The 12,342-nt window shown below is 39.8% G+C and overlaps 1 protein-coding gene across 1 annotated transcript; it reads left to right on the forward strand.

The window, feature by feature from the left end:
* Positions 1-7,223: 7,223 nt before the first annotated feature.
* On the forward strand, positions 7,224-8,170 carry LOC103274391 (olfactory receptor 4D6). Its single transcript, XM_008071848.2, is given in 3 exon segments — positions 7,224-7,388; positions 7,390-7,560; positions 7,562-8,170. Coding segments are annotated over 3 exon segments (945 nt in total).
* The last annotated feature ends 4,172 nt before the right edge of the window (positions 8,171-12,342 follow it).

Below are 12,342 nucleotides of genomic sequence, written 5' to 3' on the forward strand. Positions count from 1 at the left end.
GATGATGATCTTTATGATGATCCACTTATACATAATAAAAGTAAATATATTTTCTCTTCCTTATGATTTTTTTAAATAACTTTTTCTTTTCTCTAGCTTACGTTAAGAATACTGCATATATAATATATAATGTGTGTTAATTGAGGGTTTATGTTATCAGTAAGGCTTCTTACTTTAACAGTAAGCTATTGGCAGTTAAGTTTTGGGGCAGTCAAAAGTTATGTGCAAATTTTCAACTGCTTAAAGTGTCAGTGCCCCAAACCCCCACATTGTTCGAGGGTCAACTTTGAATGTCAATATAGATATAGACACAGACATAGATATAGATTTTCCTTAGCAAGTAATCACATGTATGTACACATAGTGTGTATGTATATAAATTTTTTTCTTCACAGCAATTATAGGAGGTAAGATTATTTAAATCAACTATACTTAGAAGTAAAATTTTAAACAATACAGTGAAATCAATTATAAGTATAGAGTTTGATAAGTTTTGAAAAACAAATATATCATGAATTAGCACGTAAATCAAAATAAAGAACATTTGCAAAATAAATTTCAAAAAAGAGAGAGTATGAAGACATGCTACTGACTGGTAGAAAATATTTGAGAAACACATATATGATCAAATACTTGTATCAAAATATACCAAAAACTTTTTTTTTTTTTTTTTTGGTGAAAAGTAGGATTTATTGAGAGGACAGAGAAGCTCCCATAGTGGGAGGAGACCCAAAGAGGTTGCCCAAAAAACTCTTAAAATTGTGCCATCAGAAAACAAATAATCTAATTTAAAAGTAAGAAAAAGATCTCATAACACACTTCACCAAATAAAATATACAGGTAGCAACTAAGCATATGAAAAGATCCTCAACATCATAGGTCATCAGGGAAATGCAAATTAAAACAAGACACCACTGGACACCTATTAATAGAGACCAAATCCAGAACACTTGACAACACCAACTGCTGATGAGGAAGTGGAACAACCCAGAACTCTGATTCATTACTACCAAGAATGCAAAATGGTATAGTCACTTTGGAAGACAATTTGGCAGCTTCTTACAAAGCCAAATGTAGTCTCACCCTAGGATCCAGCAGTTGTGATTCTAGCTATTTAGATATTTATTCAACTGAGTTGAAAATGTATGTCCACACAAAAACTTGTGCACAGATATTTGTAGTATCTTTGTTCATAATTAGCAACCAAAATGCCCCTTAATGGATGAACGAATAAACAAATTGTAGTATAGCTATAAAATGAAATATCATTCAACAATAAAAAGAAATTAGCTATAAAGCCACAAAAAGTCATGGAAAAACCTTAAACGCGTATTGCTAAGTAAGATAAGCCAGTCTGAAAAGGCTTACTTAGTGCATAATTCCAGCTATATGACATTCTAGAAAAGAAAAAACAATGAAGACAGTGAAAAGATCAGTGGTTGCCAGGTATGCAGGGGGCAAGAGGAATATGGCCTTCTTGCCTCCTTTAACCAACTGTTCCCTACTTCCCTTCTATCTTCTATTCCCTGCTCCTACCTCACAGTGCAGCATTCCTCCTTCCACCTGATGTCTCAGAAGCACACTTATATAATGATATCAGCAATATGATGATAAGAACATTTTAGTTCCATATAGTGATTACACGTTTTCAAAGTGTTCACATATGCATTAAGTCATTTAATTGATTTAAACAGATAGATAGCTGCAGGAAGTAAATATGGGGACTAAAAAAGATAGTGTAGGAAGAGGCTTAAATAGCTTAAGTTTAAATAGATTATAGTTTTGTTTCTGTTCTTATTTTACTGCAGGGAAGCAGTGACAGCACAAGGAGGGGAGAGTTAGCGGGTGACAAGATATCACTTCCACTGTGGATGACACCCTGACAGAAATTGGAATAGGCAACCAATTCCTGATCAAAACCCCAGATGCCCAAGTCATTTGAGTTTTGCATCTTTTTTTTTTTTTGAGTTGGCGTCTCACTCCGTCGCCCAGGCTGGAGTGCAGTGGCATGCTCACCACCATCCAAGCATCGACCTGCTGGGCTCCGGAGATCCTTCCGTCTCAGCCTTCCAAGTACCCAGAACTTCAGGTGTATGCTGCCATGCCAGGCTAATTTTTTATTTTGTTTTTTAATTGTAGAGACAAAGTCTCTCCAAGTTGCCCAGGCTGGTCTTGAACCCACAGACTCAGGCAATCCACTCACCTCAGCCTCCCAAAGTGCTGGCATTACAGGCCTAGCCACTGAGCTTTGCATCTTTAATGATGCACTTAGGTAGCCTCAATGAATGCAGGTAGGCTTGCATGATTGAAATGAGGAGATAACTATGTTTTCGAAAACTATGTTTTCTAGTTTGAGGTTTTATATTTAGGTCTTTGATCCATTTAGAGTTGATTTTTGTGTATGGTGATAGGTAGGGGTTCTTCTGCATGTGGTCAGCCGGTTTTCCCAGCACCATTTACTGAACAGGTTCTCCTCTCCCCAGTAGGTGTTGGTGGGGCTATGTCAAAGGTGAGTTGGTTGAGAAACTGAGGTTTTGTTTCCAGATTCTCTGTCCTGTTCCATGGTCTATATGCCTGTTCTTGTACCAATACCAGGCAGTTTTGATTACTGTAGCCTTATAATAAAGTTTAAAGTCTGGGAGTGTGATACCTCCCACTTTGTTTCTTTTGCTGAGGATTGTTTTGGCTATTTGTGGTTGTTTTTGTTTCCATATGAATTTCTATATTGTCATTTCCAGGTCTGAGAAGAACAATGATGGTAATTTAATGGGTATTGTGTTGAATCTGTAGATTGCCTTACGTAGGATGGACAGCTTAACAATGTTGATTCTTCCAATCCATGAGCATGGAATATTTTTCTATTTGTTTGTGCCTTTAAACCCTTCTCATATAATCTTAAAATCCCATAACAAAGGATAACCTAATCTGTGACTGACATATTCTATAAACCTTTTTCATCCTAAACTGATTGATTTATGCCAAGTTAAACAATTCTATAGAAGCTTAAGTATTTACTTTACAAATGAAAGTGGCCCATCCCAGAATATTTAGAATGTGGCCCAGTCCAAAGTTCACAGTGCTACCTGCAAGTAAGCCAGCCTCATTCTTTCAACAAAATGGCTGTCTTCTAAAACTATATTCTACAATTTACACCTTCAATAAATCCTAAAATCATGACCCAGAAGCCTGTGACCAATACTAAGGCTCTTAGATGTGACACGAGTTTGAATTATAAGTTGTGTGAAAGCCAAAATTGCAATTTGCAGAAGAATGGGAGCGATGAGCTTCTAAAGTTAGTTTGTGTTCATCCCGGTCTCAGAGTTTTTATGTTTTGAGCTCACAGGAGCTTAGTCTGGTTAGTGCTAAGTAGAAAGGGGGAGGAAATGGGGTCAATAGCTCCCGAACGCATCCTAGTGGTCTCAGGGTCAACGGCCCTTCCTGATCCCTAACGCTCAGTGGGCCTCCATGGCCGGCTCCCAACAACAATAGATGTGTGTGTTTGCAAAAAAACAATGTATACATGTTGCTTAGTAACTTTTTAATAACTCCCTTTGCATCTGCAGCTGCCAGCATCTCCACTGAAAATTACTTTTCCGCTCAGCCTATAATCCTGTGCCTTGGGATGCCAAGGTGAGTGGATTGCCTGAGCCCGCGGGTTCAAGACCTGCCTGGGCAACTTGGCGAGACCTCATCTCTACAATAAATCAAAAAAATTAGCCAGGTGTGGTAGCATGCACCTGTAGTTCCAGCTACTTGGAAGGCTAAGGCAGAAGGATCGCCGGAGCCTCAGCAGGTCGAGGCTGCAGTGGCCGCTCCCTCCAGTCTGGGCAACAGAGTGAGACTCCAACTCAAAAAACAAAAAAGAAAATTACTTTTCCTACAAATATCCAACACTATTCCCTAAGCTTATTTTATTGGACTTCTAATTCAGTGTTTGTATAAACAGTGTGGACAGTGCATGTGTTTGGGCAAAGAAGGGCAGAGCAGTGAAGATGGGGAAGCTGTCAGGTTCACCTTTCTAACACAAAGGTAGGTGAGGGCATCCTAAAAACAAAATTGCCTGCAGGCAACTTTAGTTTAGCACACATAGAACTTTATTATTTTAATAGTGTCTCTGAAAGGCAAAATATCCTTTAGCAATTCTTGAAGTATATGTCATTTTGAACCAAAAACTTTAGGCTGATTAAGATTTCCTGCCTCCAACATAAAGTATTGGGCTTCTTAAAACACATTCAAATGAGGCAATGTTTAAATTAAAATTCATTTCATAAAAACATATACTGAGCACCTACAATGCATAAAAAAAATACTGATAGCTGGGCTTGGTGGCTCAGCCTGTAATCCCACGCCTTTGGGAGGCTGAGGTGAGTGGATTGCCTGAGCCCACGGGTTTGAGACCCGCCTGGGCAACTTGGTGAGAACTCATATCTACAATAAATCAAAAAATTATCTGGGCACGGTAGCACACACCTGTAATTCTGGCTACTTGGAAGGCTGAGGCGGAAGGATCGCCAGAGCCCAGCAGGTGGAGGCTGCGGTGGCCGGGAGTGGCCACTCTACTCCAGTCTGAGTGACAGAGTGAGACTCCAACTCAAAATAAAAAACAAAACAAAAAACAAAACAAAAAAAATTACTGATAATAACTGGCGTGGTCCTTTTCTGGAAAAGAGACCAAACGTCTCTTAGTTGGGAGCAGGGAGAGAAACACAATTGTACAATTATATTAGCATATGATGCTATTAATACCCTACATTTGTGTAATGCTTTTAAGGGAACAATGTGATCATATGCATTAAGTCACTTAATTGACTTATATAGCAACATAAGTGAATAGGGGCTGTAGAATGAGGCTGATGGTAGAGTAAAAGAAAAATACTGCCCATCAGGAGCTGAACATCCATCCATTCATTCATTCATCTGGTCAAAAATAATTAATGCATAACTAATAAATGCCAGGAAGGACCCGGGGATAGAATAGTGACAAATGAAAGCCCTGCCTTCCGGGAGTTTACATTTGGAGAAAGGGATAGACACAAATAGACACATAATGACAGGTCCTAAAGTGCTGGATTATCACAAATAAATCCCATTGTAAAGTAAGCTGTAGGATTCCCATTTCATGGAAGAAGATTCTGAGGTTTATAGAGGTTAAGTTGCTTGGAGTCACACAGTCAAAATGTAAAATACTTGAACACAACTTCAAGGACTGTGCTCGTTTGAATAAGTTATCTATAGGTTCAAGAATACAACCCTGAGGTTAAAAAAAAATTTTAAAGCCACTATTTTTATCCTTATCTAACATTGAGACTGATAGTCTAGAACTTTGTTTCTTTTTTTTCCTCAATTTCATTTCTCTTTTTTAAAGTTTAGTTTCAAAAAGTAAAACCGCATGTTTGCATGTGTATTACATGAATGTATTGCATACTGATGGGGATTGAGCTTCAGGTAGCCCATTCCCCAGGTAGTGAACATTGTACCCAATAGGTAACTTCTGAACCCAGAACCTTCTAAGGTGATTGGACAGAAGAGCAGGTGGAATAATGAAAGAGAAGTCAACCATAGGTAGCTGTGAACTCAGTTCCTAGAGACCTGAATTGCTGGTCCCTCTACTGGATGTATGCCTCTAAGCAAAGCCTCATGGAGGCATAACATATCAAAAGAAAAATTAGAACTGTCTTCCCCACACACCTTTTTCCTTAATAAGTCAGCTTTCTTAAAACAATTTTATAGAAAAGAAAGATACAAGAAAAAAACTCAGAGAAAAGGTTTTCCCTTTAACTCTCATTAAGGGAAAAACTTTTTACATCAAATTGTAAATAGATGTATGAGGTTTTAAATTTTCAAAATCAAACGCCATTTAAAACCACTTTTGAAAATGGGGCATTATAGAATGCTTTTTTTTTTTTTTGAGTTGGAGTCTCACTCTGTTGCCCAGACTGGAGTGTAGTGGCCGCTGCCGGCCACCACAGCCTCACCTGCTGGGCTCCAGCGATCCTTCCGCCTCAGCCTTCCAAGTAGCTGGAACTACAGGTGCGTGCTACCACATCCGGCTAATTTTTTTGATTTATTGTAGAGATGAGGTCTCACCAAGTTGCCCAGGTGGGTCTCGAACTCATGGGCTCAGGCAATCCACTCACCTCAGCCTCCCAAAAGCGCGGGATTACAGGTTGAGCCACCGAGCCCGGCTTAGAATGCCTTTTTAAAATAAGATGCCCAAATACAATTATCCATAGATAATGGCTGCTACTTGTGAGATATGCGTCATTCCAGACTTCAAGACATGTAGATTTTTTTCCCCCAAACTAACATTATATAATGTATTTAGTGCTTTAATCTGTCACTAAAATCTGTCACTATAATTCTATATTATCAATTTGAATGGCTGCAAATACTAATTGTACTATTGTAGCATACTTATTGAACCAATTTTTTATATCAGACTAACAAATTCTTATTTTAAACTGTACTATGATAAACTTTCCTTGCACTTATGACATTAAGCATTTGGCTTATTAACTTTTTAGCATAAATAAAAATAGAATTTATGAGTTACACAGTTTGTACATTTTACATTTTGGCACATATTTCCAGAATGACCCCAGAAATTTTGTTCCTGCATACACTCCTATCAACCATATGTGAAGGTGTCTGTTTACCCACATCCACGTCAATAGTGGACATTTTCAATATTGGTTCACCTTCATCTTTGATCTGCCATCCACTAACTTTGCAACTATGCAGATATAGGCAAATTATTAACCGCTCTAAGTTTTAGTTTCTTCACATATAAAATGGAAATAATCATACGATTGTGAAAACCCTATAGACTCCTTGAGAATAAAAATCAAAATGAGATGTTACCTGTGAAAGCCCTTGTTAAAATATAAAGCATAACACACATGGGAAGAAGTTATTCTTATAGGGCAGAAGATAAACTGTAGGCAAACAACCACCGTCGACCTAACTCTCTCTAATCAGAGTAAAGACATGAGAGTATGATGGTTTTTCCTGTCAACCCAGGGTATTTACAATAGGAAAGAAGAGCCATCCAGAGAAACAATTTCCAGACCACGAAAAGAAGACTAGCGCAGGTTTTCAAATTAGTCATGGTGATCCTGATATTTGAGAGAGCAATATATGATTAATGATGTTGCCTCTTCATGACACCCTAATCCTAACCCTAACATATCTTTTCGTATACCTGGAAGAGGGTCATCCTCATCATGGACCAGATCAACCACACCAATGTGAAGGAGTTTGTCTTCCTGGAACTCACTCACTGCTGGGAGCTAGAGTTTTTCTTGTTTGTGATCTTCCTTGTTATGTATGTAACAACTATCCTGGGAAATGCCCTTATTGTGGTCACTATCACCTGTGAGTCTCGCCTAAAGTACTCCCATGTACTTTCTCCTGAGAAACAAATCAGTTCTGAACATCATTTTTTCATCTATCACTGTCTCCAAATTCCTGGTGGATCTTTTATCAGACAGGAAAACCAACTCCTACAATGGTTGCAGGGTACAGATCTTTTTCCTCCATTTTGCTGGTGGGGCAGATATTTTTTTTCCTCTCTGTGATGGCCTATGACAGATACCTTGCAATTTCCAGACCTCTGCACCATGTGATCATTATGAAGAAAGAGGTGTGGGTGGCCTTGCTGGTGGCTTCCTGGGTGGGTGGTAGTTTGCATTCAATTGTCCAAGTAATTCTGATGCTTCCACTCCCTTTCTGTGGTCCCAACACTCTGGATGCCTTCTACTGTGACATGCCAAAGGTGGTAAAACTGATCTGCACTGACATGTTTGCATTGGAGCTTCTCATGATCTCTAATAACGGACTGGGGACCCTTCTGTGGTTCCTCCTGCTCCTGGGCTCCTATATCGTCATTCTGGTGATGCTGAGGTCCCACTCTAGCGAGGGGCAAAACAAGGCCCTCTCTACCTGCACCTCCTACATCCTAGTGGTGACTCTTCACTTCATGCCTTGCATTTACATCTACTGCCAGCCCTTCACTATGCTGCCTATGGACACGGTCATATCCATCAATAATATAGTCATCACCCCTAGGTTGAACCCCAGGATCTACGCCCTGAGGAACCAGGAGATGAAGTCAGCCATGTGGAGACTGAAGAGGAGACTTGGACCTTCAGAGAGCAGTAAACTGGGATGAGCAGTCCGACTGAAACAGGAAGTCAAAGACTGATTTAGTTTTCTCAAACTGCTAGCCTAAGAGTAAAAGACAGGTAGCTCTTTTTTCTTCGGTATATTTCACTATATTCTCATTTTCACAGCCATTCGACTCTATTAGTGAGAATACAAAAACACAAAGAAGAAATGAGATTGAATAGCTGAGTTACTGAGCTGTGGTCTGGGGAGAAATATAGCGTGTAAGGTTGCAATCAATAAATTTAAATGCTATTTTGGTGTCATCTATGACTCATACCAACACTGACCTCACTTTCACCAACTGTAACATGGAAATGACATTCCCTACTCACAAAGTTGTCACAAGAATGAAATGTGATCAATGCTGTGAGGATGATAGTTGTGAAGGTTAGCATTTCTTCTGGAATCAATCAGGTATTCAATTAATGTTCCCTGCTACCTATCCTTCTATTCTTAAATATGCATATGCCCAGAATATAGGCATATTTATTTTTTATATGCTTTCTTGGAGACTCTGTTATTTCCAATCAATTATTAAAAATCACTTGAGTTTCTGTTTTAAGTATAAAATCTTAATATATTTCACCAATTAGTGAAAAGAGAAGGAATATTTTCAGTTGTGTTAAACTAAATATATACTTGGACAAATCTATACATGGATCGAGTATGTCCTATTCTCAGGTCGATACTACTGATTTCCCCACTGAAATTAATCTCAAAGGTACTTGTATGGTTTTGTTGCTGGGTGAGGTGTGGTGCAACACTCATGGGCTCTTTGATTCACTACTGAAAGGAATTTCAGAGAAGCCAGCAGTGTTATTTTATTTTATTTTAAAAATGTGGAGTTGCTGGAAAGGAAGCGGAGAAAAAGGAATGCTTATACCCTGTTGATGGGAGTGTAAATTAGTACAGTCAGCAGTTTAAAAACAGAATTATTAGAGAAGGAGAAAGGGAGAGAGAAAGCGAGACATACCAGGAGGCACAGGTGGGAGAAAACCCGAGATTTTGCTTTTAACAAGAAGCTTGATAAAGTTATCACACTAGAGAAGGTGGGCTACAGATATCTGCTCTAGAGAGATTACCATCTCACCACCTCAGATGAGTAAGGAGTTAGCCTGGTGAGTCCACATTCCAGCCAGCAGGGTGGTCCATCTGATGCGATAAGAAAAAATGCCTAAAAGTTTCTTCTATTCTAAAGCTGCTTATAAGAAATGTATCTATCTTTGGCAGTAGCAGGAAACTGCCGGGAGGGGGGCAGGGAAGCGGGATTGACAGTAGTGGGTATCTGCCTGGGGAAAGCGGGGGCATATCTCATCAACAAGAGTACCTGCATAATGAACATTTGTATACCTAACCCTGAATTGTACCCCACAACTTTAAATTTTTTTAAAAAATTTTTTTTAAGAATAAAAGAAGCCGGACTCGGTGACTCAGCCTGTGATCCCGTGCCTTTGGGAGGCTGAAGTGAGTGGATTGCCTGAGCTCGCGGGTTCGAGACCCGCCTGGGCAACTTAGCGAGACCTCATCTCTACAATAAATAAAAATGAACCGGGCGTGGTAGCGCGCGCTGTAGTTCCAGCTACTTGGAAGGCTGAAGCAGAAGGATCGCTGGACCCCAGCAGGTCGAGGCTGCGGTGGCGGGGAGCGGCCACTGCACTCCAGTCTGGGTGACAGAGTGAGACTCCAATTCAAAAAAAAAAGAATAAAAGAAATGTATCATCTAATTCTAACCTACATTGACTACCCTGCCTCAGTTTGGGGACATATCTGCAAAAAACCTACAATGACAATTTTTAATGTTAACCTGAACTTCCTATTTTCATCTATTCTTTTGATTTTACCCTCAGAGTCTTTATAACTTGAGCAAAACTATAGATTTTGGCTATGAATGTATAGACAATTCAAGACAAGTCACTGTAGTTAAAAAAATAAAACAAGCCGGGCTCGGTGGCTCAGCCTGTAATCTCGCGCCTTTGGGAGGCTGAGGTGAGTGGATTGCCTGAGCCCGCGGGTTCGAGACCCGCCTGGGCAGCGAGACCTCGTCTCTACAATAAATCAAAAAATCAGTGTGGCGTGGTAGCGCATGCCTATAATTCCGGCTACTCGTAAGGCTGAGGCGGAAGGATCGCCGGAGCCCAGCAGGTCGAGGCTGCGGTGGCCAGGAGCAGCCACTGCACTCCAGTCTGGGCAGCAGAGTGAGACTCCAACTCAAAAAATAAATAAATAAATAAATAATAAAACAACCTAAGAAATGCCTTTCAAGCCCTCAAAGTCCATGTTTTATTCCAGGAGAGAAAAGAAACACATTTAGGAATGGCCCATGAGTCTGTGATAAAATCTGCCTCTCTCCAAAGAAGAGAGTAGATATGTAGAGATACAATAAATCTCCTCCCTTCTCTACCTCAAATCCAACCTTCAGCCTCCAATAGTCATTCAAATATTGGCCAAGAGAAGTAAGGAAGATCAAGAAATTACAACACATTGGAAAAATTTTGCAAGGTAGCAAATTATTATACTGCATTAATATTTGGCCAAGAAGGTCTTAGTAGGTGACACATCTGTGGTCCTTTCTGAGGATCCTACAAGACAGAGACATTGAGCCAAGGCTTCTAATTATATGATAGTGCTTTTCAACCTTTTTCAAACTATTGCCCCCCAAAATCCTTTTTAGATTTTTTTCCTAATTGCTCCCCAACAAGCAAATCTAATATCAAAAATATACTGCATATCTTTTTATGTACTGAGGTCCTTTGAAGGGCCATACATCATTGTAATATCAGTTTTTTGCTATTCCAAGGACCAATTATTGCCCCTTTGGGCATGTCGTCCCTGCTAATAATGAATGATCTTATAGTATTAGATGTTTCCATAAACCAATGTTCCCCTCAAACTCAGAGAAATGCTGAATAGATAGAAATTTGTGTTACAGGGCCTTGCAAGGATTTGGAAAGTAGAGAAATGTAAGAGTGTGTGTGTGTGTGTGTGTGTGTGTGTGTGTGTGTGTGTGTGTGTGTGTGTGTGTACTTGCTTGCAATAATAACTTGGAAACTGTTAAATAACTCCTCCTGGAACTCAAACACTACCAGGAAAATGTCCGTTCTATTTCCACACTCACATCCAATCAAATTCCCTTTGCTAATTTTCATATTAGGCTTGGGCCTGAGAGACTAGGGCACATAGCAGGGACACTGTGGGAAAGGAAGAAGAGTCATAACGATGCGATTCTCTGAGTCTGCCCTTTCCAACATGATGCTGAAGAGAAGACACTGAAGTCCCATATAATGAATCTTCAGAAGAATTTCCTCTTCATGCACAATATCATCACATATTTTCCCACCATCACATATTCTGAGGCCCAGCTACCCAGTCTCAGATGGTTTAAATTCAAGGTTGGACACTGAAGGATTTAGGTAAGGATATGCAACTCTCATAGTGTGAGCGAGATATTATGGATTATATATGAATATGATGATCATGAAACATGTATCTGGTTGAAAATTTTGACAACAGGAAACAAAAAAATAGATGGTAATTGTTGGGAAATGAGGGATGTCTTCATAAGAAGAAGTCACATAGATGAGGTCAGCACAATGAAAGAGAAGTCAGTTTGTATTTGATTTTTTTAAATGAGTTACATAAAAGGAACAGATTTTGTTCCAGTTTAGGGTTTGTCCATGGATATCATGAAACCTCTTTCCATAAAAGAGGTCATTCCTGACTGGGCGTGGTGCCTCAAGCCGGGAATCCCAGCACTTTGGGAGGCCAAGTCAGAGAATTGCCTGAGTCCAGGGATTTGAGACTAGTCTGGGCAACTTGGCAAGACCTCGTCTCTACAATAAATCAAAAAATTAGCCAGGCATGGTAGCACGTGTCTGTAGTTCCAGCTACTTGGAAGGGTGAGGTGGAAGGATTGCCTGAGCCCAGCGGGTCGAGGCTGCAGTGGCCGTCAGCATGCCACTGCACTCCAGAATGAGCAACAGAGTGAGACTCCTACTCAAAAAAAAAAGAGAGAGAGAGAGAGAGAGGTCATTTCTTTAAAAAAACACAACCGTGATTTTAATCCCCAATTCCCTTAAAAACTGTGATAGTTTCAAAAGAAGCTCCATATGCATACTTTGCCCATGAGACTTACTGGGTCTCCTTTTCCTATGATTTAGAGACAGTTTTATTTACGAG

This window comes from Carlito syrichta, unplaced genomic scaffold, assembly GCF_000164805.1.
Source record: "Carlito syrichta isolate Samal-C Ts95f unplaced genomic scaffold, Tarsius_syrichta-2.0.1 Scaffold314765, whole genome shotgun sequence".
In the NCBI taxonomy this organism is placed as follows: domain Eukaryota; kingdom Metazoa; phylum Chordata; class Mammalia; order Primates; family Tarsiidae; genus Carlito; species Carlito syrichta.